Genomic DNA, 23,559 nt, shown 5'->3' with positions numbered 1-23,559 from the left:
CTCCCTATCAATCATATGCACAGACTTTTAGAATGTATAATGCTTTGATTCTAGTCTAGCTATGTATTTATTTATTTATGTGAGATAAACCAATAATATTAGAAATAAACTGTATAATAAATTATTACAAGTTAATGCACATTAAGGTCCACAACTCCACATACAGAAATGTGTAAATAGACAGAAGCTATTACTGCCTTTAAAGTAGTTATTGTTATATTAGGCAACTATACTGTTATTATACTATTATTATCTGTACATATAGCGATGTAATGTACACTTATATAATAATAGTCACTCTTACCACACTAGCGTGGAGCAATTCTAGGGGCATCATTTAATATTCTGACTCTGAGTCTTCTGACTGCCCCTGGTTTGAGTTTTAGGAAACCCCTTCACAGCTTTATGCTTTATTCCCTGTCCTATTTTACTGCAATATCCCTCCGCCACGGCATGTAGGCCTAGTTCTCATACATACACAGACAAACTTGGTGGTTCTTATTCCGTCAGCATTTTTGGGCTGCAATTAAAAACAACGGATTTCCCCCGTCCACCCAAATAGAAGTGTTTTCGAGCTGTGTGTTGTTTTGTTATTTGTTATAATACGCCTTTGTTTACCGGAAACCGTAGTTCCGGCTGGTCGGGTTGAAGTGCCTGCGCGCGCGCGTGCGCGCGTGTGTGTGTGTGCGTGCGTGCGTGCGTGAGAGAGAGAGAGAGAGAGAGAGAGAAGGATGTGCTTCCCTTTTAAATCGGGCTCTGTAGCTTCGGTCGGACCATGTCAAGCGATTCTGCGGATTACAACAGGTAAATAAAAACAACACATCATAATTCACACATTATGCGTTTGTTTGCATTAATACTAACACAGTGCAGTGCTATAGTGCTGTGCTGTGGCCATAACGTGCATGCAAAAAACGGTGTTTTTATTTTACACGAATCATGGACAGCAGCCAGGCAGCCCAGGCAATAACATATTGCGTACAGCTTGTTAATGCAGTGCGTACTGCATCTGCTTGTCATCTCCTTAACGCCAGTTGACATTTTAGTCCTGGTTCTCATAGAAAATATGAAAAGCTTAATGAATTTAGAGAAATGTACTGAACTGAATCTCTTTGTTCTGCCTTTGTAGAAGTGTATTCACACATCTGTCTACATTATACAGTACACATGTGTTAGGTCATGGTATTTCTTTTGGGGCTGTGGTAGGATCCGAACGGTCACTTATTGGTGTGGTGTTTGCATCGTTTTGAGAGCTTCTATAATGGCTGCTAAGGAATGCATGAGCCACTGTGGCCTGCAGCCCTGCAATGTGCTGTATGTGTCCAAACCTTATGCCACTTGTCCTTTTTTGTCCTGGAAGCTCTAAAGACAGAGACCATGATGGAGGCCCCGATGGGATGGAGCCTGATGGTGTCATTGAGGTGAGGCACCACCACCACCACAACAACAACGTACACTCCTGTAAACATGATATGCCAAATGTAAAAATGTGGATGTTTAAAATTATATTGATATACAAAAGAATATATAACTACAAATGCATTATAATATATAATATAATTTCCCTTTTTTAATATCATAAACCATGTAATGTTGTACTCCTCTCAGCGGTTTGGTATATGAAACCAGTTATGCAACTGTCTGGGACTTAAACACACATACTATACTATACACCTTCTGCTTAGAATGTAGGGTCATTTTCTGAAGTAGAGCACACACCTGCACAAACCTGTTATTGCTTATTCCATCCTGTACTTATGTTCATATTTTCATACAGATACTCCCTGTTGAAGGGCTGTACGGTAGATCCTCTGTGTGTGTGTGTGTGTGTGTGTGTGTGTGTGTGTGTGTGTGTGTGTATTATCTATACTGTATATGACTGTAACAACATTGTCATGGACCTATTAGCTTTTTAAATGTTATTATTATTGTCTCCGGCAGATGATAGCTTGGCGGAGAATATGTTTTTGCACGTGTCCGTCCGTCCGTGTGTGTGTGTGTGTTCCGTCTATTACCAGCTAATCTGGCCCGGTCGCTACGAAACTGTGCACAGTCAGCACACACCCTCCCCCTGGATGCCAATTCTGAATCTCTGCCCCAGATTTTCAGAATGGCCTGTTATAGCACCACCACAACATTTTGTTTTATATTACTCACAGATTGTATCCGTACGTCATGAAAATCGGTACACTCTATCTCTAGTCTATAGTCATCATGTGATCAAGACGGATCGATCAGATTTTCCATATTCCATCCCGATTGGCTAAGATTGGCCTCCAAAGTTTGCGGGATTGGCTCGTTTTGAACAAAATGCCTCAAGTCAAATCCTGAACGCAGCTTGCAATTTACGTGGTATGTTGCACGCACATTGCTATTAGGCAGAGGAATAAATCCCACGCTATAACATTGGTTTGTTAAAGCGCTACCAGCTGGCGGATTTTTTGCAAAACACATTTTTGGAACAAAATGCCTCAAATCGTGAATTTGAATGTCGAACTGCCATCAAAGGTAAGAAATGGCACCCTTTTCACATTGGCCTATTACAGCGCCACCAGGAGGCCACAATAACCTACCTGACCTGGCGGAGAGCCGGAGACCTGTGCTCAGAGGAGGAGCACTATTTCTACTTTATCTTGTTCTGGTGCTTGATTCTTACTCTTAACCTATTACCTCTCATATGTTTCTCACTATTGTTGCTACCATGACACTGAATATCTCTCCGGGAATCAATAAAGGTTTATCGTATCCTAGTCCTATACTGCCCCCTGGGCTTGACAAACACACTATAATGCACCTAGGACAAATAAAGAGGATAAAGCACGGAGGTGTGGCCCGGTCTCCTGCGGGAGGTTTGCACATGCTCAGTGTAAACAGTAACTGTGATGATGGAGTGTTCCAGCAGAGGCGCTAGAATAGATAGAAAGCTCATAACTTGTGATGTAAATAATGAGATCCAGAACAGTTGAGAATTAAACAGAAGTCACCCTTCCCTTTTCAAATGTTTTATATCATCCACAGCACTTGAACAGTATCCATGTTCCTTTGTCATTTCACAAAAATAAAAGTTTGACACTACTTTGTACTAAAGAACATGGAAAATCCAGAAAAGAAAATATACAAAAGCATTAACATTTAGTAAATGTACATGTCCTTTATCTTTCAGTCTGTTATACACAATATCTTTTCCACAGTTATGAAATTGATATACTTTTTAAAATAAAAACAAAATCAACTTTGTACTATTCTCTTTTTGTGATATCATTTTTATTATTTCAGTTCAGGGTCAGCAACTCTCATGCACCTCTAGCACCTCTGCTGGAACACCATCATTGCAGTTCCTGTTTACACTGCACATGTGCAAACCTCCCGCTGGAGACCGGGCTGCACCTCCGTGCTCTATCCTCTTTATTTGTCCTAGTAATGCACCAGGATGTGGCCCAGGTGTGACTCCTCTGATTGCCTCCTTGGCTGTGGGTCGTCAGCTACATATAGACATAGAAAGGTAGACTCCTTCGGCTCTGGGGCGTCTGTATCTCCAGAGGAGGCATCTACATTGCCTCCAATGAGTTGGTCGGTGTGAGCTCGCCACCATTGGTGTGTGAATGTGCGAAGTGAGGACGCTGGCGTCGACTGTTTGACGCTGTTCCCAATGTATGAATGAATGAACCATTGTAAAGCGATTTGAGCACTTGGAAAAGCGCTATAAAAATGCAATTCATTATAGGCAAGCTTCTGTGACGCACGCTGTTCGCGGAAGCTTGCCAAGTTTCCGCGTGCGTCACAGAATGGGACGTTCGGTAGGCCAATCAGAGGCAATGTAAACGTTTGTTTTCTCATGCCAATGAAGCTCCTTTGGATTGAATTGATAAGTCCAGGAAAAGACGCGCTGTGATTGGCCAGTAGTCACTTGAGTGGCAGCGACCCAGCGTGCCTTCTGCACTTCCGCTTGACTTCCGCCGTTCCATCGTTCCAATGAACTGCAGCGGCCAATGAGGCATCTAGGTTTTTATATCTATGGTCAGCTACAAGTCAGTGGCAGAAGTATAGAAACAAACCAAATGAAGTGGAATGAAATGGCACTCCAAAAAATACAAATGAAGCCTTAATCAGAGCTGTAAAGAAGGCTCTGGATGAAAACTTTAGTGGTTCCTGATGCAGAGATCGATAGATAGATTATTTATTTCTGTGTCATGCACCAAAGGTGCCCATGCAACCCACATGGACTTACAGGACACAACATATAAATAATTGCATAATTGCATAGATGTACAATAAAATAAAATAAAAACTCATACAGAACATTCTGTCTTTTTCCCAAGCCTTGCATATGAAATCTTCAAAAAAGAAAATACCTTTCTTAAAACACAATTCAAGTCTTTCATGGTCATCCAACCAGAAAAAGTTGTAGAATAAATAAAAAATGTGAGTCAAAAGTCTTGCTTTTTCTTTTTTTATATATCTATTTTGGTGACTTATGGTTATGTGTAACTGTTAAATCTATAACTGTTACTCCAATTCCTTCTATATGTTTACACATTTTACATTTTAAAGCCACTCTTATAGCATACTGTAAGAAAATTGCAATCACAGCTATTGAATAAAACCTATAGTGTTAAACTCTTTGAGTGTAGAAATATAACCAAATACACTCAAATAAATTACCTAAAATTGAGATATTTAAAACAACTCAGGTAAAGAACTGTCAAATATTATTCTATGAAAGAATATTATGAATACAGTATTCACTCTTAAAATGCAATAGTTTTAACACAATAAAGCATTACACTTGTTTACAATAGGGTCCATCATTTTCAATTCATCCAAACATTAAGAGACTTACAAATATACACAACTATATAGTGAGTCAAAGCAGGAAATCATCATAGAGGAGGTAAAAAGGGGAAACAGTGAGTGAGGGGAAAAGGGGGTGGGTGGGGGATTCAGATTCAGATTTTACGGGGCCAGTTTCGAATTGCAGCCATCCGTACACTACAGTAGGTGCCCTTTGAGAGCAGTTTTGAAAGAGTCAAGGGATTTGCATGTCTTAATGACTGTTGGTAGGGCATTCCACATTTTGGAACGCCCTGCAAGATGCTGTACAACCCTAAGCCATTCCAGCCTGTAAGTATGTGAGTACAGTAGTTCACATCCATGTGAACTACTGTAGAAAGAGTTAGACAGAAGTTAGCCAGACACTACATCTGGTTGCATATGGGCGGAAAGAAACATCGCCACAAATTAGACCTTTACTAATTGTGTACTAAATGTTGGACTTAATGCACAACTTTTAGTGTGGCAGTAGATGCAAAAATTCTTCATATGAAAATGAGATAGACAGCCATTCAAATCCAGGTGAAATTGATTGAAACCTTTATTTATTCTCGAAAAGAGCATTGAGGTTCACCCTTATTTGCAAAGCTGCCGAGATTACACACACAAAATCAGCAATTAAGACATAAGCAGAAATAAAACACAAAAACAAATCTACAATTAAGGAAATGTATCGTCCCTAATTGATTTTTAACAATTAAATGTTGGGGTGATGTAGATGAAGTGCAATATAAAGTTGAAAATCGATTTTCAGCCTCTGAAACAGCTTGCACTGTACAGAAAGACACTGGACTTGATACAGTATCAAGTGGCTATACTGTTCTACAATTAAATATACACCGTAAAATCTCTCAGACTGTACAAATGTAACCAAATGGACTTGTAACTCAAATATGCATGAATCATACATAAGGTTTGATATTGAATTCAAATGTGAACAGATTTTTGGTCACTGGACTTAACATTCTGTGTATATTTGTATTTTTCAGAGCAACTGGACTGAGATCACAGACAACTTTGATGACATGAACCTGAGGGAGACTCTTCTCAGAGGTATCTACGCGTACGGTTTTGAGAAGCCATCGGCCATCCAGCAAAGGGCTATCATTCCATGCATTAAAGGTAAAGAAACATGTGCAATACATTGTACAATTGCACAGCACAGAGCATTCTGTTGGAACTGCAAAAAAGCAAGTTTGTGTGGAGTGGAGTAGTGAAGAATGAACTGATGCAGTATTAACCTAAACTTGCAATGGGAGCAATTATCCACACCCACTGTGATTGTTGCTCTATTCCATTCCCCCACTCTACTCCCAAGGCTATGATGTCATTGCCCAGGCCCAATCAGGAACAGGGAAGACGGCGACATTCGCCATCTCCATCCTGCAGCAGGTGGACATCACTGACAAGGACAAGGAGTCGTACACGCAGGCCCTGGTCCTCGCTCCTACCAGGGAGCTGGCACAGCAGGTAGGCCTCAGAATCACTCCCAATCGCCCACTATCACCGGGCGACGTCACCCAAAAGATGAATTATTTTTATCTTTTCGGCCGACGTTCCTCCGCCCTCTTTTCGCCTGTTCGCCTGCTATCGCCTCTATCACTCACCAGTAGTTTCCGGGTCCCATTGACAAATAATGCACTTCCGGGAAAATTCGTCTGGCTGTCGCCCGCTGTTAAAACGTACTGTCAGGCACACAGGTAATAGCACAACAGATGGTCTCTCTAAACTAAAGGCCTCTATATAGACCAAGGTGTCACTGACACTGTCATCAGGCAATCATTATAGTTTGCCTGACTTGCGATAGTCAGCCATTACATTAGCCAGGTCAGATGACCCCCTGCTTGAGTACAGTATGTTGAATCAGCAGCAGAGCTTCTTAGAAAGGGAGAGCATTTGCCCCTAAAAATAGTGCGAGGAAACGTAAAAATAATTTGGTCAGCATGTACCCGAGAGAGAGAGAAAGATAAAGTGAGGCAGAGAGTGAGGGTGGAAAAAGTGTGATAGAGACTTGCAGGCAATTTGCTAGGGCTGTCAGAACGAAGATATTCGGGACTCGAATATCATTTGAATATGCTTTGAATGTTGATATTGACATTCAAAAATGTTCCTCTATAAATGTAACTGAGTAACGAATCTGTGACTTATTTCCTGACGCACCAATGTGATCATCACCTCACACATGATCAACAATACAGTTTGGGTGCATGCACGGCACACAGCAAGTTAACATGAACATATTTGTCACCCAATGCGTCTGTTCTGCGAGAATCTGCGCACTCGGATGCGGCAGGCAATACTCCTCACTTTCCATCCAAAATTTCACTTGGTAGTTACGTTTAAGAAACAGCAAAAGTGAATCAACATTGTTTAGTCTGTCACTACAACATGTTATCCAACAGCATTAGCGGTGTAATGATATTGGTATTGAACTGTTTGGTACACATTTGTGTTACAAACAGCAAACAAAACAATATGCTCTTTAAAAATATGTTTGTATATATTTGTAATATGTCTGTATCGTATTGAACCGAACACTGCATTTTGAAAAAAAAACTTTACTCCCCTAACGTAAACATGTTTATATTATTTGTTACTTTATATCACAGATTCAGAAGGTGATCCTGGCGCTGGGTGACTACATGGGAGCAACATGCCACGCCTGCATCGGAGGAACCAATGTCCGCAACGAGATGCAGAAACTTCAGGCCGAGGCGCCGCATATCATTGTCGGCACACCTGGGAGAGTCTTTGATATGCTTAACAGGAGGTTCCTCTGTAAGTACACAACCAATTGAACTACACGCACGCACGCACACACATAAACATACAGTATAGAAGTTAATATACTGTGTATATATAAGTATAAGTGTAATGCCATTGTGGTGTATGATTTGTTTAGTCAAATAGCAGGCAAACGGCCGATAGTCGAAAAGTGGGCGGAGGAACGTCGCCCGAAAAGATAAACATAATTCATCTTTTCGGGTCAATTAGGTGATGTGTCGGCCGATGCTCAGATCCACCAGATCGCCAACACCATTACCTAAAAGATAAAGCTTTGAAGATGAATGTCTTTCTTTACCGTTTTACAGATTAGCTAATCTACTCTGTCCTGGACTCACATCAGCGCCAGAATGTGCTTGTGGAAGACGTGTTGAGAGATTGCCTGTCATCGTCTTTATGTTTTCTCTTTATGCCCATTTATGCTTCACACAGGTGTGATTTTTGTTAAAGCAAATACTAAAGTTGTGAACGGATGGATACTTGAGGTCTCCTGCCAAACTGTTGTAAAGGAGTAACATTAGTTCGAACGTAGGGTTAGGATTCTGTGGATCACAGGGAAAGGAAACCTTTAAAGGCATGCAAAATGAATATACGTACTCAACTCTCGAAACCGATGAGAACATTGTTGGAAGGTAATGGGTAATAGGGGCAGCAGTCCTCCAGAGTAGACCCGCCCGGTACTAATTTGCACTTGAACAACTCAGAACTCACTAACAATAATGACACACCTATTATATGCCAGTATTTTGGGGGGGGGGGAACTGCTTAACAAACAATCCTAACAAAAGTGGGATCCCTGCAAAGTAATCAACTGTTAGTTATTGTACCAGCTGGAGTGGTGAAGGAAGTACAGTAGTGATAACAGAAAAAGCCCTCTGGGCTTTTTGTGTTATCCTTTTAGCGTAACGTTTGGCTGTAGCCTACCTCCTGTACTGTTAATAATTGTGTTAAGGTTTTCAATCAATCAATCAATCAATCAATCAATCAATCAATCAATCAATCAATCAATCAATCATTCGTGTGTGTATAAGACGCATACGTGCCTACACGGGTTGTGCAAGGATATGCTGTGATTGGCCAGTCGCTGTGATTGACACTGACAGCCTAAACCTTAACCTCAGTAAAACTATACCTAAATCTAAACCTTAACCTCAGTAAACTTAACTTGCCCGGGGGCATGGTTATAAGCACAACCCGTGTTGGATTTAGTATGTCTGACTAGAGTCACCGTGACCACACATCCTACTTTATAGTACCCATTGGAACATTTGACAGACCTTTTTATTTTTCATTATTTCTTTCTTCTTAATGATTACATTCAAGCCAGGAGTGTTGTGGCAAGTTATTTACTTGAGAGAGATGACATTGGGCAAAACTGCAGTGCAGCTGGTTACCAACAAATGGTTTCCTCTCATTCTATTGCTCAGCTCCTAAGCGGATCAAGATGTTTGTCTTGGATGAAGCCGATGAGATGTTGAGTCGAGGATTCAAGGATCAGATCTATGAAATCTTTCAAAAATTGCCAACCAGCATCCAAGTGAGTTCGATTTTTCACTCAAGTTGGATTTTCCTTTATTTTACCTCATTGTTTTTCCCCTAGCGTTCTTTTTCAACCTGTTTATTGGATGGGGGAAATGGGCTTTGTCCGTGGGTGCATGATATTGTTTGCATTTCCAATTGAAAAGGCGGTCCTGGATTTCAGTAATGTGCATGGCGCTCATTTGGGGCTTTTGTGTTTGGACAGAGTTGGCACTGACACTCTTTCTTATGCTGTCTTCTGCATTGTGCCATTGTGTTGATTGTTCATGGATTCATAAAGAAACGAGCATGGGCCAGCCGCCAACCCATGGTGTTATTAATTATTTTGTTGTTTGCTTCCACAACAAGCTGTCAATGTACAATATCAAATTGAGATTAAGGCAGTTGTATTCATAAGCTTTTGCTGTCTTTTTATTTGAGAATGCGGCAAATGTTTTTAACCATCACATTGCTATTCTAAAGTAACGTCTAGTCAGTGTTTCTCTCCCAAAGACAGAAACCAGCCCAGTTGCCTAGAGGCTAGAGTTGGTGATGTCAGAAAGCTATTTCATCTGAATGTGCTTGCAGGTTAGCATGTGGTTTTGGGAAGTAGTTGATTAGATTAGACACTTTTTATTGGACTGTCTCAGACAAGAGGAGTATTCTACACAGTATGAATTGTCAAACTTTAAGTGCCAGACTAGTAGTGTTTTACAATGTAGAGCCCGACCAATATGGAAACGTTGAGCTGGAATGAACATGTATATGTGGATTCTGTACTGATTGCAAGCTGGTTTTATTTGCCACATCACACAATTTTATTTTAATTTAATTTTACTTTAATTTAGAAAAAAAAAATTTTCATGAGTACAATGTGTCATTGTAAAACGAAATGCATACACAGCTATCGATCCTACATACCGGCAACACACCTTAACAGAATTGCCCAGAAAGGCAAATAACGAGCCATGTCCTAGCAGTTCTTTACCAGTCCTAATAAATCCTGTGGCTGTCCTCTAGGTGGTGCTGTTGTCAGCCACAATGCCTGCTGAGGTGCTGGAGGTGACCAAGAAGTTCATGAGAGATCCGATTCAGATCCTTGTCAAGAAGGAAGAACTCACTCTGGAGGGAATCAAGCAGTTCTACATCAACGTCGACAAGGAGGTGAGAAATTATAGAGGAAGCGAGGAGGGAGTGGAGGATGGTGGAGGAGGTTTTTAAAGAACACACACACACACACACACACACACACACACACACACACACACACACACACACATACACACAGTATATAGATGTTTGGGGGAGATAATCTGATACTTGGAACTTGGGACGGACAACAGTCTTCGTCCTGAAAGCACTCTGCTAAAGTCATTCTGTCTTGAATTGGGCCTCATCAGTCTAGTCTGGCCAGCGTGATGATGCCTGTATTACTACATCAAATTGCCAGATTAATCTGGCAGGCAGTTAGTAACTTCCCTCCCTCCTACACCAGGATTGGAAGCTGGACACTCTGTGTGATCTGTATGAAACGTTGACCATCACCCAGGCTGTGATCTTCCTCAACACTCGCAGGAAGGTGGACTGGCTGACAGAGAAGATGCACGCCAGGGACTTTACCGTCTCTGCACTGGTGAATGATTTAACAAAGTGCACCTTACTCCTTATTCTTAGTGCCTATTGTAGGCATGTCATAAAATGTGAAAATTCGATGAACACAAGATAGATGGGCTATTTTCTGAGAAGAGATTTGGTGAAGATTCCTTTTTTAGTTTTTTAAAGAATCGAGAGAGAAAAAGGAGGGGAACAAGTAGACATATAGTCATAGGGGTTAAGTGCTTAATGTCAGTTTCAGGTGATACTAGTGAATTGTTTCAATATCAATGATGTCTGTTTGCTCCCCGCCAGTGTCTGTGCCTAGCGCCAACCATGGAGCTATAGAGTGTTGCAGTCCCTGCATTCAAAAGAGCTGAATAAATGTTTTATGGACCCATAATAGTGATTATTATTTAAGTTAAGTTTAGCCATAACCATTGTTTTTGCCATAAAGCAGGTAGCTTTAAGGTATGGCCATGACAGCAATGGTAGGAAAAAAGATATATAAAGTTAATCATATTCGGATATTCGTTTTCGGCCAACTGTTTCCTATATTCGGTATTCGGTTTTCGGCCAAGAATGTCCCTTTCGGTGCATCCCTAAACTGAATTTCCCATTCGTTTTTCCCTTAGACGTTTCAGAAAGTATTTATTTAAAGACCTCGGACAAAGACAACTCGGCTTCTGACAAATCATGGCAATAAACACAATTTTTGGACCGAACATAAAGAAGAACTTCTACACTTTTTAGTTTTTCTTCTAATTATTTGTTCGGTTTATTGTCATGATTTGCCAGGAGCCGAGACTGATAGTCTGCAACGCTCTATAGATGAACACATAATAAACTAAAGTGAGTAACAAAATTATGCTGTATTTTCAGCATGGAGACATGGAGCAGAAGGAGAGAGATGTGATAATGAGAGAGTTCAGATCCGGATCCAGCAGAGTCCTTATCACTACTGATCTGCTGGTACACTTCTGCTGGGTTCAACTTCACATACACACAAACATACACATATACGTTTCTCTGCATTTTAAACGTCATTAGGAGTCAGAAGGAGATAATATTTCCAGCAGCAGTCCTAATGATTTATTTGGTTTGTGTGCAGGCTCGTGGGATTGACGTGCAGCAAGTGTCTTTGGTCATTAACTATGACCTCCCCACAAACCGAGAGAATTATATCCACAGGTGAGGTGAAATCAAATGTATACATTAATTCCATTATGAATAAAAACCTACATTTCTATCACCTACGATAGTTTGAATTAGAACCACATTATGGTTATTTGTACGTTATGTGTGTGTATGTTCCTCTATTTAAAGCGCCTTGGATAAAGGTGCTATATAAATGCACCATTTGCCTCCCTTTCATGACAGAATTGGACGTGGCGGCCGTTTTGGTAGGAAGGGAGTTGCCATCAACTTTATCACAGAGGACGATCAGCGGACACTACGTGACATCGAGACCTTTTACAACACATCCGTTGAGGAGATGCCGATGAACGTAGCCGATCTGATTTAGATGTCCACTCCAGAGCTAGTTGCTTATTTTTGGTTCCATTTTTTAATGCGGCACCCACAATTTAGCAGAATTATTACACGAGCATTGTGCTTAATCTTATTGGAAGCAATTTATTGAGTCTCTTTTTGTCTGAAATGCTGGAAGAGGATCGGAAATTTCCAGATATTGTCTAGCATATTGTAAAGCAAAGCTAGCGACTGATCGTCGCAAGCTCTGGTGAAGGTGTGACGATAAATGTGTGGTTGTTCTGAGTCTCAATCCCCAGGTTTATTACAGAAGGGAATAGGACTCATTTATATTGGTGATGGGTTCACACTGTTGGTTCTCTGTTATGTATTCTTTTCCTAGGCCAATAGAGGCACATATAGTAGACATTCTCTATCATTTGATAGCTTACTTATGGACTAAAAGATACAAGTGCTGCGTAAAGTCAGCAGATTATGTGAAGCCGACATATTTATGGTTATTAAAAAAAGGGGTCAGAAGCAAAAGTGACCCCTTATATATTCAGCACTTCCTCATTGATACTTTTGTTTTGTGTGCAATGTATACAGCCTATTTAATCTCTTTTCCAAACAAATGGGGACCGAGTATTTATCTGTGACAGGCGGCTCCACAAAAATATAAGCTCCTTGAATTGTATTGGCTGGGTTTGAAAATAAAAACAATCATGGAATGTGGTTACTTGTTTCTCTTTCCTGTCTCAGAATGAGACTACATTCTAAAAACACACTTGTATTGTTGGCATCATGGGCATGGACATGATAAATAGGTTGGTTAGAGATTGCAATTAATTTAGACTTTGATTAGGCATGGAGGGTTTACAGCACAAATTAACCTAGCCAATCATCCATGGTCATAATTTTGTTCTCACATTTAGATCAAAATAGACACCCAAATCAATACGTATATTGAGGCTAGGGACCCCCATACACATTTGTGTAATGTTTATATATATATATATATATATATTATTTTTTACCGCTGCTTTAGGCTGTCTAATGTGAAATAATTCTATTTTCTCTAGTCGGTGTATAATCTAATGTGACAAATATAGGAGTGCAACTACGCTATTTTAGTATTTTTGGTAGTTAAATTACAGCTACCTGAATAGCTACAGTACAGCTAGCCCAACACTGCTTGACCTAACGGACAGGAAAATGGGACTTTCACTGGTTTGAAAGGCAACGTTTTGAACGACTACCTGTTATGAGCATGCATCAGTCATTTGCTTAAATGTGTAATTCTGATCAAAACTTTTGAAATGGATTTAAACCCTAAATGTGGATGATTTGCTTAAAACTGACAAGAGGAACAACATCGACATTGTAGAAACAATTTAATAGGCTACCGTCCAAAAATACAAAATAGTGTACAAATGACTTGTTGGTCCAACGGTTGCAAGTACAGACACACTGGATTTATCACAGATCAGAAGTCTGATAGGGAGATGTTTAAACATTTACTAGGTCATGTATGAAAAAACACAATCTGGTAAGTACTGCTCAAAGAAAATGGCCGGTGCCAATTAGCTAGCTAACGAGCTTTGCAGCTTGTGAAACCAGTTCTAGTTGAAGAAGCACTGTGGCATACAACTTTGTTCCGTTTATTTTTTGTATCAATAATGTGTACAGCATATACATTACGATGTAACACCACTGTTGTTTATGATGGAATCAAAGTAGGTCTTTGACAACGTCTGGCTTTAAGAAATTACATCATATGGCAGCCAGGTATATGGGAAAACATGAACAAAAAAAACAGCACATGACTTGACATCATGTGGCAGCCAAGTCTATGGACTTTAAATATTTTTCTTTAAGCAGTGACGTCATGCGGCAGCCACAGTGGGCGTCCCTGACTACAACACACGTGTGTTTGATAACAGGCAAAGGTGTAAATGTGATGTTGGTTGGGTCAAGAGAGACGGGAGAGAGTAGTACTAGTTGTTCTGGGAGGCCTGCTGCATGATGACAGAACATAGGCTCAGTATCTGCAGGTACTCATCAGCTCCATCTGCTAGGCACTTATCAACCACCTGGAAACAGCGTGAAAATGCAAACACGGATTAAAGCAAAAATAAAATCTCACGACTGAAACAGTGTGCCCCCACAATAGCAAATTACATGTTTTTGGAATATTGTTCCTGCTGATTTTACACATGACTGCCAATCAGTTGAAGAAGTCACAGACTGAGGCTTTAATGTCTGCTTTTATATGAAATATCCGACCATAGGGTTTTATGGAAGATGCACATAATGCTAGTTTGACCATTTAAAAAGCAAGGCTTTTGCACATCTACAAGCGACAGGTGCGTAGTAGGAAGACAGTCACGTGCCCGACGCACTGAAAAAGAAGCGACTCCCGCACACAGTCTTCAAATGCAGTGAAATAGTTTATTAGGGAACCAGCAATGTTTCGGCCTATACAGCCTTCATCAGGCCATCTTTATCACAAAGATACTGATAGCTTGATGAAGGCCGTATAGGCCAAAACGTTGCTGGTGTCACTGGCTGGTTCCCTAAAACGTTTTCACTGCATTTCAAGACAGTGTGCTGGAGTGCTTTCTTTTTTTAGTTTGACCATTTGAAATGCTCTAATCTTAAAATAAGCCAAAGTAGCCTATTCTACAAGTGCTCAATGCGACACAGACAAATTGAGAACTTGAATAGAATAGGCTACTTTGGCTTATTCGCTTATGCTTAACTAGAAGAAATGCTGGCATCTCCAGAATCCAAATGACTGAAATCAAATCGTGACGACTGATAACTTTAATCCATGTGCAAAAGAATGAGGGCAATGCTAACCAATTAACGATTCAGTTACAGGGAAGCAGCCCACCAGATGAACGATATCTGATATAATTTATATGCAACGCTAAAGCCTTAACAATTGTTTTACTTAATCCCCATCATAGCCTTCTAAATGGATTTTGCAGCCCATCATGAATTGCCTTCATGGTATTTGCTGACTGTACAGAACAAGAGAAGCTAGTTGACGAGGGGTCTTACATGGGAAATAAAATGTAACCACAGTCATAATTGAAGCTGGGTCATACATTTCCAGGACAGAAATATGGATAATCCGTTCTGAGGAAAACCTCACTGCATTTGTGACTAAATAAGGCAAGAAAATGTGACCAAAATGTGGTCATTGCCAGGTCCACCACAAACTGAGTTGTCAGTGGCACACATTGGCACAGCTTGGTAAGGTAACCCATGTCTGGATGGGTTATGGAGTCAGGACCAGTATTTCCTTTATAGCCATATTAAAATGTGAGAATAATTATGTTCAGTAAAGGTAATTTAATTACATTGACGCGATTTGTACTGACAATACTGTATATATCTTTGGACCAACACCTGGACTTATTCATCAGAGCATGTGAAGGCTCATAGCCGAAACGCGTAAGGGTTCCTTTTTGGTGTGCGCCAAAAAAGAAAAGTGAGTACAGTACTTTGTCCTCAATTTATTTAAAATGTTGGATGTGCTACCTACTTTTTTATGTATACAGGATTTTGGGTCTAGCGCTCCACTGAAAACGATTGCTGATGTGCAACCTCTTTTTCTCATTTACCTGGACATTTAGTCAATTGTTGCACTGTAGTTTTGATCAGACCAGAATACTCACTGCCTTGATCTCAAGTCCATACAATAGTTAAGTTAAAAATATTCAGCACTTTGCGGGGGCTCCCACAAATGTCCTGAAGGATCGCTAAAACTCGCAGACAGAAGTACGTCCAGACATCAAAATACCTACCGCCATCTTTTCTGCGACGGCCGACTTCTGCTTGTCGTTAAGGTCTTCACCTATGAACTGCTCATGGAGTTGACCCAGGATTTGACTGGCTGCATAACCTTCATCCACCATATTCTGTCGCACCGTGGAAGAGGTGAAAAGATACAGTATAAATAAGTAAAGATAGGGAAATGGAAGCAGATAAAGGGTCAGACGAGCTGTTAATTTGAATATAATTTGGCTCAATCTCCACCACAGGAATGACATTCATTTCACTGGCGTTCGTTCCCTTGTTAGTTAGGAATAGACCACCATGTCTGGGTACTTGCCTTCACAGCAATCTCTAGCTTCTCAAACGTTCCCTTGTAACAGATCTGTAACAAATTGTCAATCATCTTGGGAGGGACTACCTAAGACAAAGACAAATAATAAATATTAATAATCGATTGAATTTGGCATATGTAACTAAAACACAAGTTTACAGACAGATAAGTATGATAACACGCGTTAAGAGGCTAGTGACTACACAGTAGTACTACAGAAGTGGATCTCACCCACCCCAGCTATCTCGATAATAGCACTCTCTGTGATCTCCTTCTCCATGTTGAGACGAGCTGCACTCTGGAGGAAGGTGATTGCTTTTCGTAGGTCACCGTCCGAAACTTTCACCAAAGCTGCTATTGCCTGGAAGAGAAAGGTAGTCAGCAGCTGGCCCTGAATTATTACATGTATGTACCTAAAGCTTTTTAAATATTTGAGTACAAGGACAATATTAATCCCTTGTTGTACATCCTGCATTCTCCCCTCGGTTACCTCCGTGGAGTATTTAAGGTTCTCCTTCTGACAGATGTCCAGCAGGCGCTCTTCTTGGATCTTATTGGCTAGAGGTTTAAAACGGAACTTGGAACATCTGGAGGTCAGTGGCTCAATGATCCTAAGAACCATACGGAGACACACCATGGTTAGCCACAGTAACACAGAGTAGGCTGCGTGTGCGTGCAATGCATGTGTGGCTATCAGCACTGTAGTCTAGTGGTAGGGTCTGATAATTGACCTGCTATGATGAGTGTCCATTATGACAACTGTATAGTTTAGAGGTGCAATCTGTATGTTTTATGTCATACCCGAGTTTCATATCCTGCATGCATGAATTAAAGCAAAATAAAATCTCACAACTACCCCCACACTACTAGCACCATTTCCTAAACAATGAACACAATATGTCAATTAAATTATGTTTTAGTAATATTGTTCCTACTGTGACATACTGCCAATCAGATGAAGTATTCACAGACTTTAACCGGCTTTAACCTTTGCTTTTATATGAGATATCCGAGACCATAGGGTTTCATGGAAGATGCACTTGAAATGCTCAAATCTTCAAATAAGCAAAAGTAGTGTATTCTAGAATACACTACTTTGGCTTATTCGCTTATGCTTAAATAGAAGAAATGCTGGCATGTCCAGAATCCAAATGACTGAAATCAGTCGTGGCGACTGAGAACTTTAATCCATGCTCATGGGAGACGGTATCATCTACCACTTGGCCAAGAGGAAAGATATTGGGGAAATATCAAGGGAACTATATCACACAAGCTTCAGGCAGTACCAAGTCTTGTTCCGGATTGCAGATTTATTGATATTTCAGGCCCATTCATGGCTATGAACTGTTGGCCCTGTCCGTCATCACCAGTCCTTGATGTGGACCGATAAATGATTCAAACGCAGGTGTGGGCATTGTGCTAGCATAGCCTACCTGCTAACATAGCTACAGAAGAGGCAGCAGCAGGTGTTAGCCTACCTGCTAACATAGTTACAGAAGAGGCAGCAGGTGTTAGCCTACCTGCTAACATAGTTACAGAAGAGGCAGCAGCAGGTGTTAGCCTACCTGCTAACATAGTTGCAGATGAGACAGAAGCGTGTGGTACGCGTCTCCTTCTCCATGGTTCGTCTCAGACACGCCTGGGCAGCACCTGTCATGGAGTCAGCCTCATCCAGGATGATGATCTTGAATGGAGGGCATGGCTTTCCGCTGGGCAACAGCAACATAACAATATAAACATAAATATTCATGACTGCAACAGCTAACAAAATAAATATTCAATTGTTGAGTGCAAGGATGCAAATGGTCATTTTGATCATTCACACACACAGTATTTGATTTAAAACGGACGTGTTTTCAACCAAAAGACTTAAGCAATTATTTTTACTGAATTCCACTACATTTCCTCTTAGAAATGATTATGGAATATTGGATACTTACTCTGTGCGTCTCCCGGCCACAGTGAGCTGAGCAAACCTCTTGACCTTCTCTCTGACCACCTGGATCCCTCGTTCGTCAGACGCATTCAACTCCAGCACCCTCTGCTTGTAAAGTTCTGGACTGGAGTGGAGGGACAGAGGAATGGACTCATGGACAAGCACAAAGACATACTGTACATGTACAGACCAATCCAGCTCCACCACTCGGGATTAGGACAATATAAAACATCTGAGATTATTTCAACGTTTTTGTGGGGCGCTAGGCCCTCTTAACTTCATGCCCCCCTGTGACGTCATATGGTAGCCAAGTCTATAGACTTTGTGCCTTCACCCAAAGGCGGCCCTCACTTCACACAAGTGTGATTTCTTTATTTGTAGAGCAAGTGCGCGACAACAGAAACATGTATCACAACAGTCCTCACCCGTAGAGTTCTCTGGCAGCTGCTAGGATGGTAGAGGTCTTCCCTGTACCAGGAGGGCCATAGAAAAGTAGATTTGGTAGCTGGAATTACAACACACACACACCCCCATATATTAGTTGACGTGGCCAGCCTAACTAACTATGGATGTCAAATTCTCACTCAAACAGTTAAGCTGTTGAAATGCTTCCCCACACCATCAAGAAACATTCAAGAAACACTGATCCCAAAGTACTAAACTAAAGTGGAACCAATTTAAATTGGTTATTGTGTGGATCATGTTTCATGATAAATGCTTTTATGTGATGTATTCCCATGCTTTTGTTCTTGCCTAAATGTAAGTCGCTCTGGATTAAGAGCGTCTGCTAAATGCCTAAATTGTAAAAATTGTAATCATGTACACGAAAGGAACATTTCAAAATTGTTCTGTCCCCACTCCCCAGACAGTGCATGTTTATTTTCTATGACACCTTGTGGTGGAATGTTGTATTGCATTTAGTGCTTTGCTCCTGTCTTGCTGTAGTCAGCCCAGTGTGTGTTTCAGACAGCACATGACAAACACTATGACAGCACAAACTATTCAAGCTGCAATTTCCAAGCTTACTACTTTTCAGCTTTTGTGGACTTTGAAGGTCTAAAACTGTACGTTTAATTTGAATGTATGTAATATGCAAATGCATACTTTGATATTTTACTGGTGCATTATGAGTTTAAGACTGCTTCAGTATGTTGTTTATGTATTGAATGTAAGTTGTATGTTTATGTTTTAGGTTCATAGTTTTACAAAATAGATGTTGGATTCTGTCACTAAAAGGCCTACACTACACTCTGGTCTCCTGGGTCTTTCTTTCATGGAATCACATGTTAGCTATCTGCTAAACCAGGGATGGGCAACTTTGACGATGGAGAGGGCCACTATATTTCCACACTCACTCCAGAGGGCCACTATAGTTCCACACTCACTCCAGAGGGCCACTATAGTTCCACACTCACTCCAGAGGGCCACTATAGTTCCACACTCACTCCAGAGGGCCACTATAGTTCCACACTCACTCCAGAGGACCACTATAGTTCCACACTCACTCCAGAGGGCTACTATATTTCCACTCACTCCAGAGGGCCACTATAGTTCCACACTAACTCCAGAGGGCCACTATAGTTCCACACTCACTCCAGAGGGCCACTATAGTTCCACACTCACTCCAGAGGGCCACTAGTTCCACACTCACTCCAGAGGGCCACTATAGTTCCACACTCACTCCAGAGGGCCACTATATTTCCACACTCACTCCAGAGGGCCATATATTATTGTCGTAGCAAAAATAGACGATCTACAAGCTCAAAACGCGTCGCGCTGCGACACGTTTTGAGCTTGTAGATCAGCTATTTTTTTGCTATATTCGAATTGAAATCTTGAATTATGTTTTTGTTTGAATCCTGAAAATTAACATTTTATGTCATTTCAAATGCCTTTAATTATACGTGTGTTGAGCATTGAGCTACTAATTTAGACTGAAGTAATTAAAGCGGGTCATGTTTGCGTGTTGTGGAATTGTAAACAGCTGAAACCAATATTATATCAGTATTCTGACATTAACCTGAGGGCCACATTAAGTGAAGGTGGGGGACGCATGTGGCCCCCGGGCCGCCAGTTGCCCACCCCTGTGCTAAGCAGACCACTATATAGCCAGAGTAGAGAATCAAGAACAATGTACATTTTTGCTATTAGACAGTAAAGTGGAATACCGGAGAACTGGACAGTTTACCAAGTCACCACAAGGAACATTTTTCATCAATGTCTTCATCGTTTTGCTAAGATGCTGTCTTCATCAGTGTCAAACCCACAGATGATAAAAAGGTGAGTATGTGAATACCAATGATAAGTATAGGCCTTCCATTTCAGGAATTGTTTACTAATGAATTACATTGTTTCAGTACTTTGATGTTTAAACTTTTAGCATTCCTACTTTCTCTAGTGTTAACTCTAAACACCTATACTCTCTCTCTCTCTCAATTCAATGCAATTTAAACGCTTTACCTCCCAATGTATGAATGAATGAACCATTGTAAAGCGCTTTGAGCACTTTACAAAAGCGCTATAAAGTTGCACTTCATTATTATTAAATGAAGGTGAAGTAGTTGGTAAACTGGCGAGTTCTCCGGATACCGTAAAGTGCACACTGGGCTGCAATGCCAGCCTGCATGTAAACCTAAACACTTACATCTGCCCCTTCCAGCCTGCATGTAAACACTTCTCTGCCCCTGCAGTGACTTCTGCATCATGTACATGTACACACTTACATCTGCCCCTTCTAGTGACTTCTGCATCATGTAAACACTTCTCTGCCCCTTCCAGTGACTTCTGCATCATGTACATGAAGACACTTACATCTGCCCCTTCCAGTGACTTCTGCATCATGTACACACTTACATCTGCCCCTTCCAGTGACTTCTGCATCATGTACACACTTAAATCTGCCTCTTCCAGTGACTTCTGCATCATGTACACACTTACATCTGCCGCTTCCAGTGACTTCTGCATCATGTACACACTTACATCTGCCCCTTCCAGTGACTTCTGCATCATGTACACACTTACATCTGCCTCTTCCAGTGACTTCTGCATCATGTACACACTTACATCTGCCCCTTCCAGTGACTTCTGCATCATGTACACACTTACATCTGCCCCTTCCAGTGACTTCTGTATCATGTAAACACTTACATCTGACCCTTCCAGTGCCTTCTTCAGTACTGCTATCACCTCTTCCTGATACGCCACATCATCCACACACTTTGGCCTGCTGGAATAATGAGCACAAATAAGGTCTGTCAGCAATAACAATATAACAACATTCATGTGATAAGGAGCCAACAGCAATAGTTCCACTGATGAATAAATGTATCATAAGCATACTACATACAGTAGCAGTGCCTAAGAACTGCAACAGTGGCTATATATAGGCATAGCCGCAATTGACTCCCCACTCATCCACTTTGCTTTTGCGATCTGCTTGTAAAATCCACCGTAGACATGTTATGAGCTACTTTCTGTCAAGAAATTCTCTGCAGGTGATTATTAAGTGTTGGAGTTTGGAAGCACTCGTTGACTGAGCGGCCCTGCGTACCACCTGCATTTGCACATAATGCAGGAGGCAGCAGCACGACCCGTTGCACTAAAGCACTAAAAACGAGTGCTTCCGAAATCCAACACTTAGAAAGTAGCTCATAACATGACTACGGTGGATTTTTATGAAACAAACGCTTGGCAGATTGAAAGAGGATAATTCAAGCTTGCCCTACAGCTGCAATGTTGGTGAGTTTAACATTGTTTAATACAAGCAGATCACAGCACTTGGATGAGTGGGGAGTCAATGGAGGTTATTGCAACTCTAGATTCATCCCATTATTTAAAAAAATCCAGAGTTGCAAATTGCGGCTAATATAGGCACTGTTGTTAAGTTATTTTCACACTTACTATTTCTCCACCCAGGGGACAGGCTTGGCTTTCTTCTCTGTGCTGGCCCCTGCTACTGCCTTGTCTTTCTGAGGTTTAGTAGCTTGGGCAGATGCTCCTTTTAAAAACGCCTGCATGACTTCGGTCTAGAGGGGAGCAACTAAAACAACCAAAAGCAGGCGTTTTAGATCAACAAAATTGGATATTATATACACTGTAGAATAGATTATATTTATAACATAAGCAGTGTGTACAGGATATTATTGCTTCAAAAGACTGAAGAGGCTGAAGCTGAATGCCAATGCATCGTGACACATTGTGAGCTTGTAGATGGGCTATTTGCAAATGGCAGAAATGTATATACCGCAGGGCTAAAGTGGTTAATGTATGTTTTGTAATAATAATCCAAAATCTACAAAGTAAAGTAACTTAATTGGTACTAACTAAAAATGTCAAATAATTGTAGTGGAGAGTAAAAGTACAATATTTGTCTCTGAAATGTAGTGGAGTAGAAGTAAAAGTAACATTTGACATACTCAAGTAAAGAAAGAAATACCTCAAAATTGTAATTACGTACAGTACTTTTAAGTAAATGTACTTATAGTTACTTTCCACCACTGTAAAACAGTACCATAATGACACTATTGGTTCTATGCAAGTATAGTAGAATTATATGTATTCGTATTTCAGGCTGCTGAAAGTCTGCAGAGTGCCATTCCATCATGGAAATGATGGAATTCATTTGATTTGATGATTATTGATGATTGTTTCATTTCACCAGCAGTTAGGCTGTCATAAAACGCACTGCATCGCGTCAGAATAGCCGTAGTCCAACTAAGACTCTCGTAGATGTATTTAATCTATAAATTGACATGTCAATTTGTACATCTAGTCACTAGATGACACACTAGATTCTAGTGTGATCGATCATAAAATAGTAAAATTCATAACGAGTTAACATAATAACAGCCTACTACAGTACTGCAGCCTACTACAGACTCTAGTTTAGATTCTAAACTACAAGACACGTAAACGACGGACTCTACTTACCGACAATAATGAAGGCAAGCCGCAATGCTAATAATAATAATAATCCGTTAATAGATCAGTCAAATATCTCCAACACTGACTGCACTGTTGTTGTTGACATGTGAAACTGAACAGTGATTTCGCGCCCTGCCGCCGGGGAAGACCGCTTCCGCTTCCGCCTTCTTCTTCTTCTCAAAGTGGGCTGGGCTGGGGGCGCAGATGTCTCCCTCTCTCTCTCGGCTAATGGTGGTGGTCCCAGGGGTAATATAAGATGATAATGTCCTCCTCCTCGTCTCGCTCGCGTCAAAAATGCGGAACAGAATCACCAGAATGGCCTCTGACTGACAATATTGACGATACGAATTATGAACAACAAGAAGAAGAGGAAAAAGGTCTGCCTGGT

General features: G+C 40.9%; 2 protein-coding genes across 3 annotated transcripts; one reads left to right on the top strand and one right to left on the bottom strand.

Annotated features, from left to right (window-relative positions):
- Nucleotides 1-630: 630 nt before the first annotated feature.
- LOC310860114 (eukaryotic initiation factor 4A-II-like) lies at nt 631-12,930 on the top strand. The gene is made up of 11 exons (XM_083766878.1): nt 631-804; nt 1,361-1,421; nt 5,820-5,952; nt 6,149-6,300; nt 7,440-7,608; nt 9,042-9,151; nt 10,153-10,296; nt 10,628-10,765; nt 11,608-11,697; nt 11,837-11,916; nt 12,106-12,930. The coding sequence occupies exons 1-11, from the start codon at nt 776-778 to the stop codon at nt 12,248-12,250; spliced, it is 1,251 nt and encodes a 416-aa protein (XP_083623004.1). The 5' UTR covers nt 631-775; the 3' UTR covers nt 12,251-12,930.
- A 642-nt stretch (nt 12,931-13,572) lies between these two features.
- Nucleotides 13,573-23,314, bottom strand: rfc4 (replication factor C (activator 1) 4). 2 transcript variants are annotated; one of them, XM_083766606.1, is made up of 12 exons: nt 23,178-23,314; nt 22,149-22,287; nt 21,414-21,474; nt 21,102-21,119; nt 18,674-18,753; nt 18,253-18,372; nt 17,878-18,021; nt 16,803-16,923; nt 16,548-16,673; nt 16,319-16,399; nt 16,011-16,124; nt 13,573-14,288 (listed from the first exon to the last, which is right to left on the bottom strand). In XM_083766606.1, the coding sequence occupies exons 2-12, from the start codon at nt 22,262-22,264 to the stop codon at nt 14,193-14,195; spliced, it is 1,077 nt and encodes a 358-aa protein (XP_083622732.1). In that variant the 5' UTR covers nt 22,265-22,287; nt 23,178-23,314; the 3' UTR covers nt 13,573-14,192. The 2 variants fall into 2 exon arrangements, with proteins under 2 accessions (XP_083622732.1, XP_083622731.1); XM_083766605.1 differs by lacking the exon at nt 21,102-21,119 and having other exon boundaries at nt 21,396-21,474.
- Between the last annotated feature and the right edge of the window lie 245 nt (nt 23,315-23,559).

Source organism: Protomyctophum parallelum (genome assembly GCF_964188405.1).
Source record: "Protomyctophum parallelum genome assembly, chromosome: 6".
NCBI classification, from domain to species: Eukaryota; Metazoa; Chordata; class Actinopteri; order Myctophiformes; family Myctophidae; genus Protomyctophum; species Protomyctophum parallelum.
This window is presented reverse-complemented; position numbering and strand designations above follow the sequence as displayed.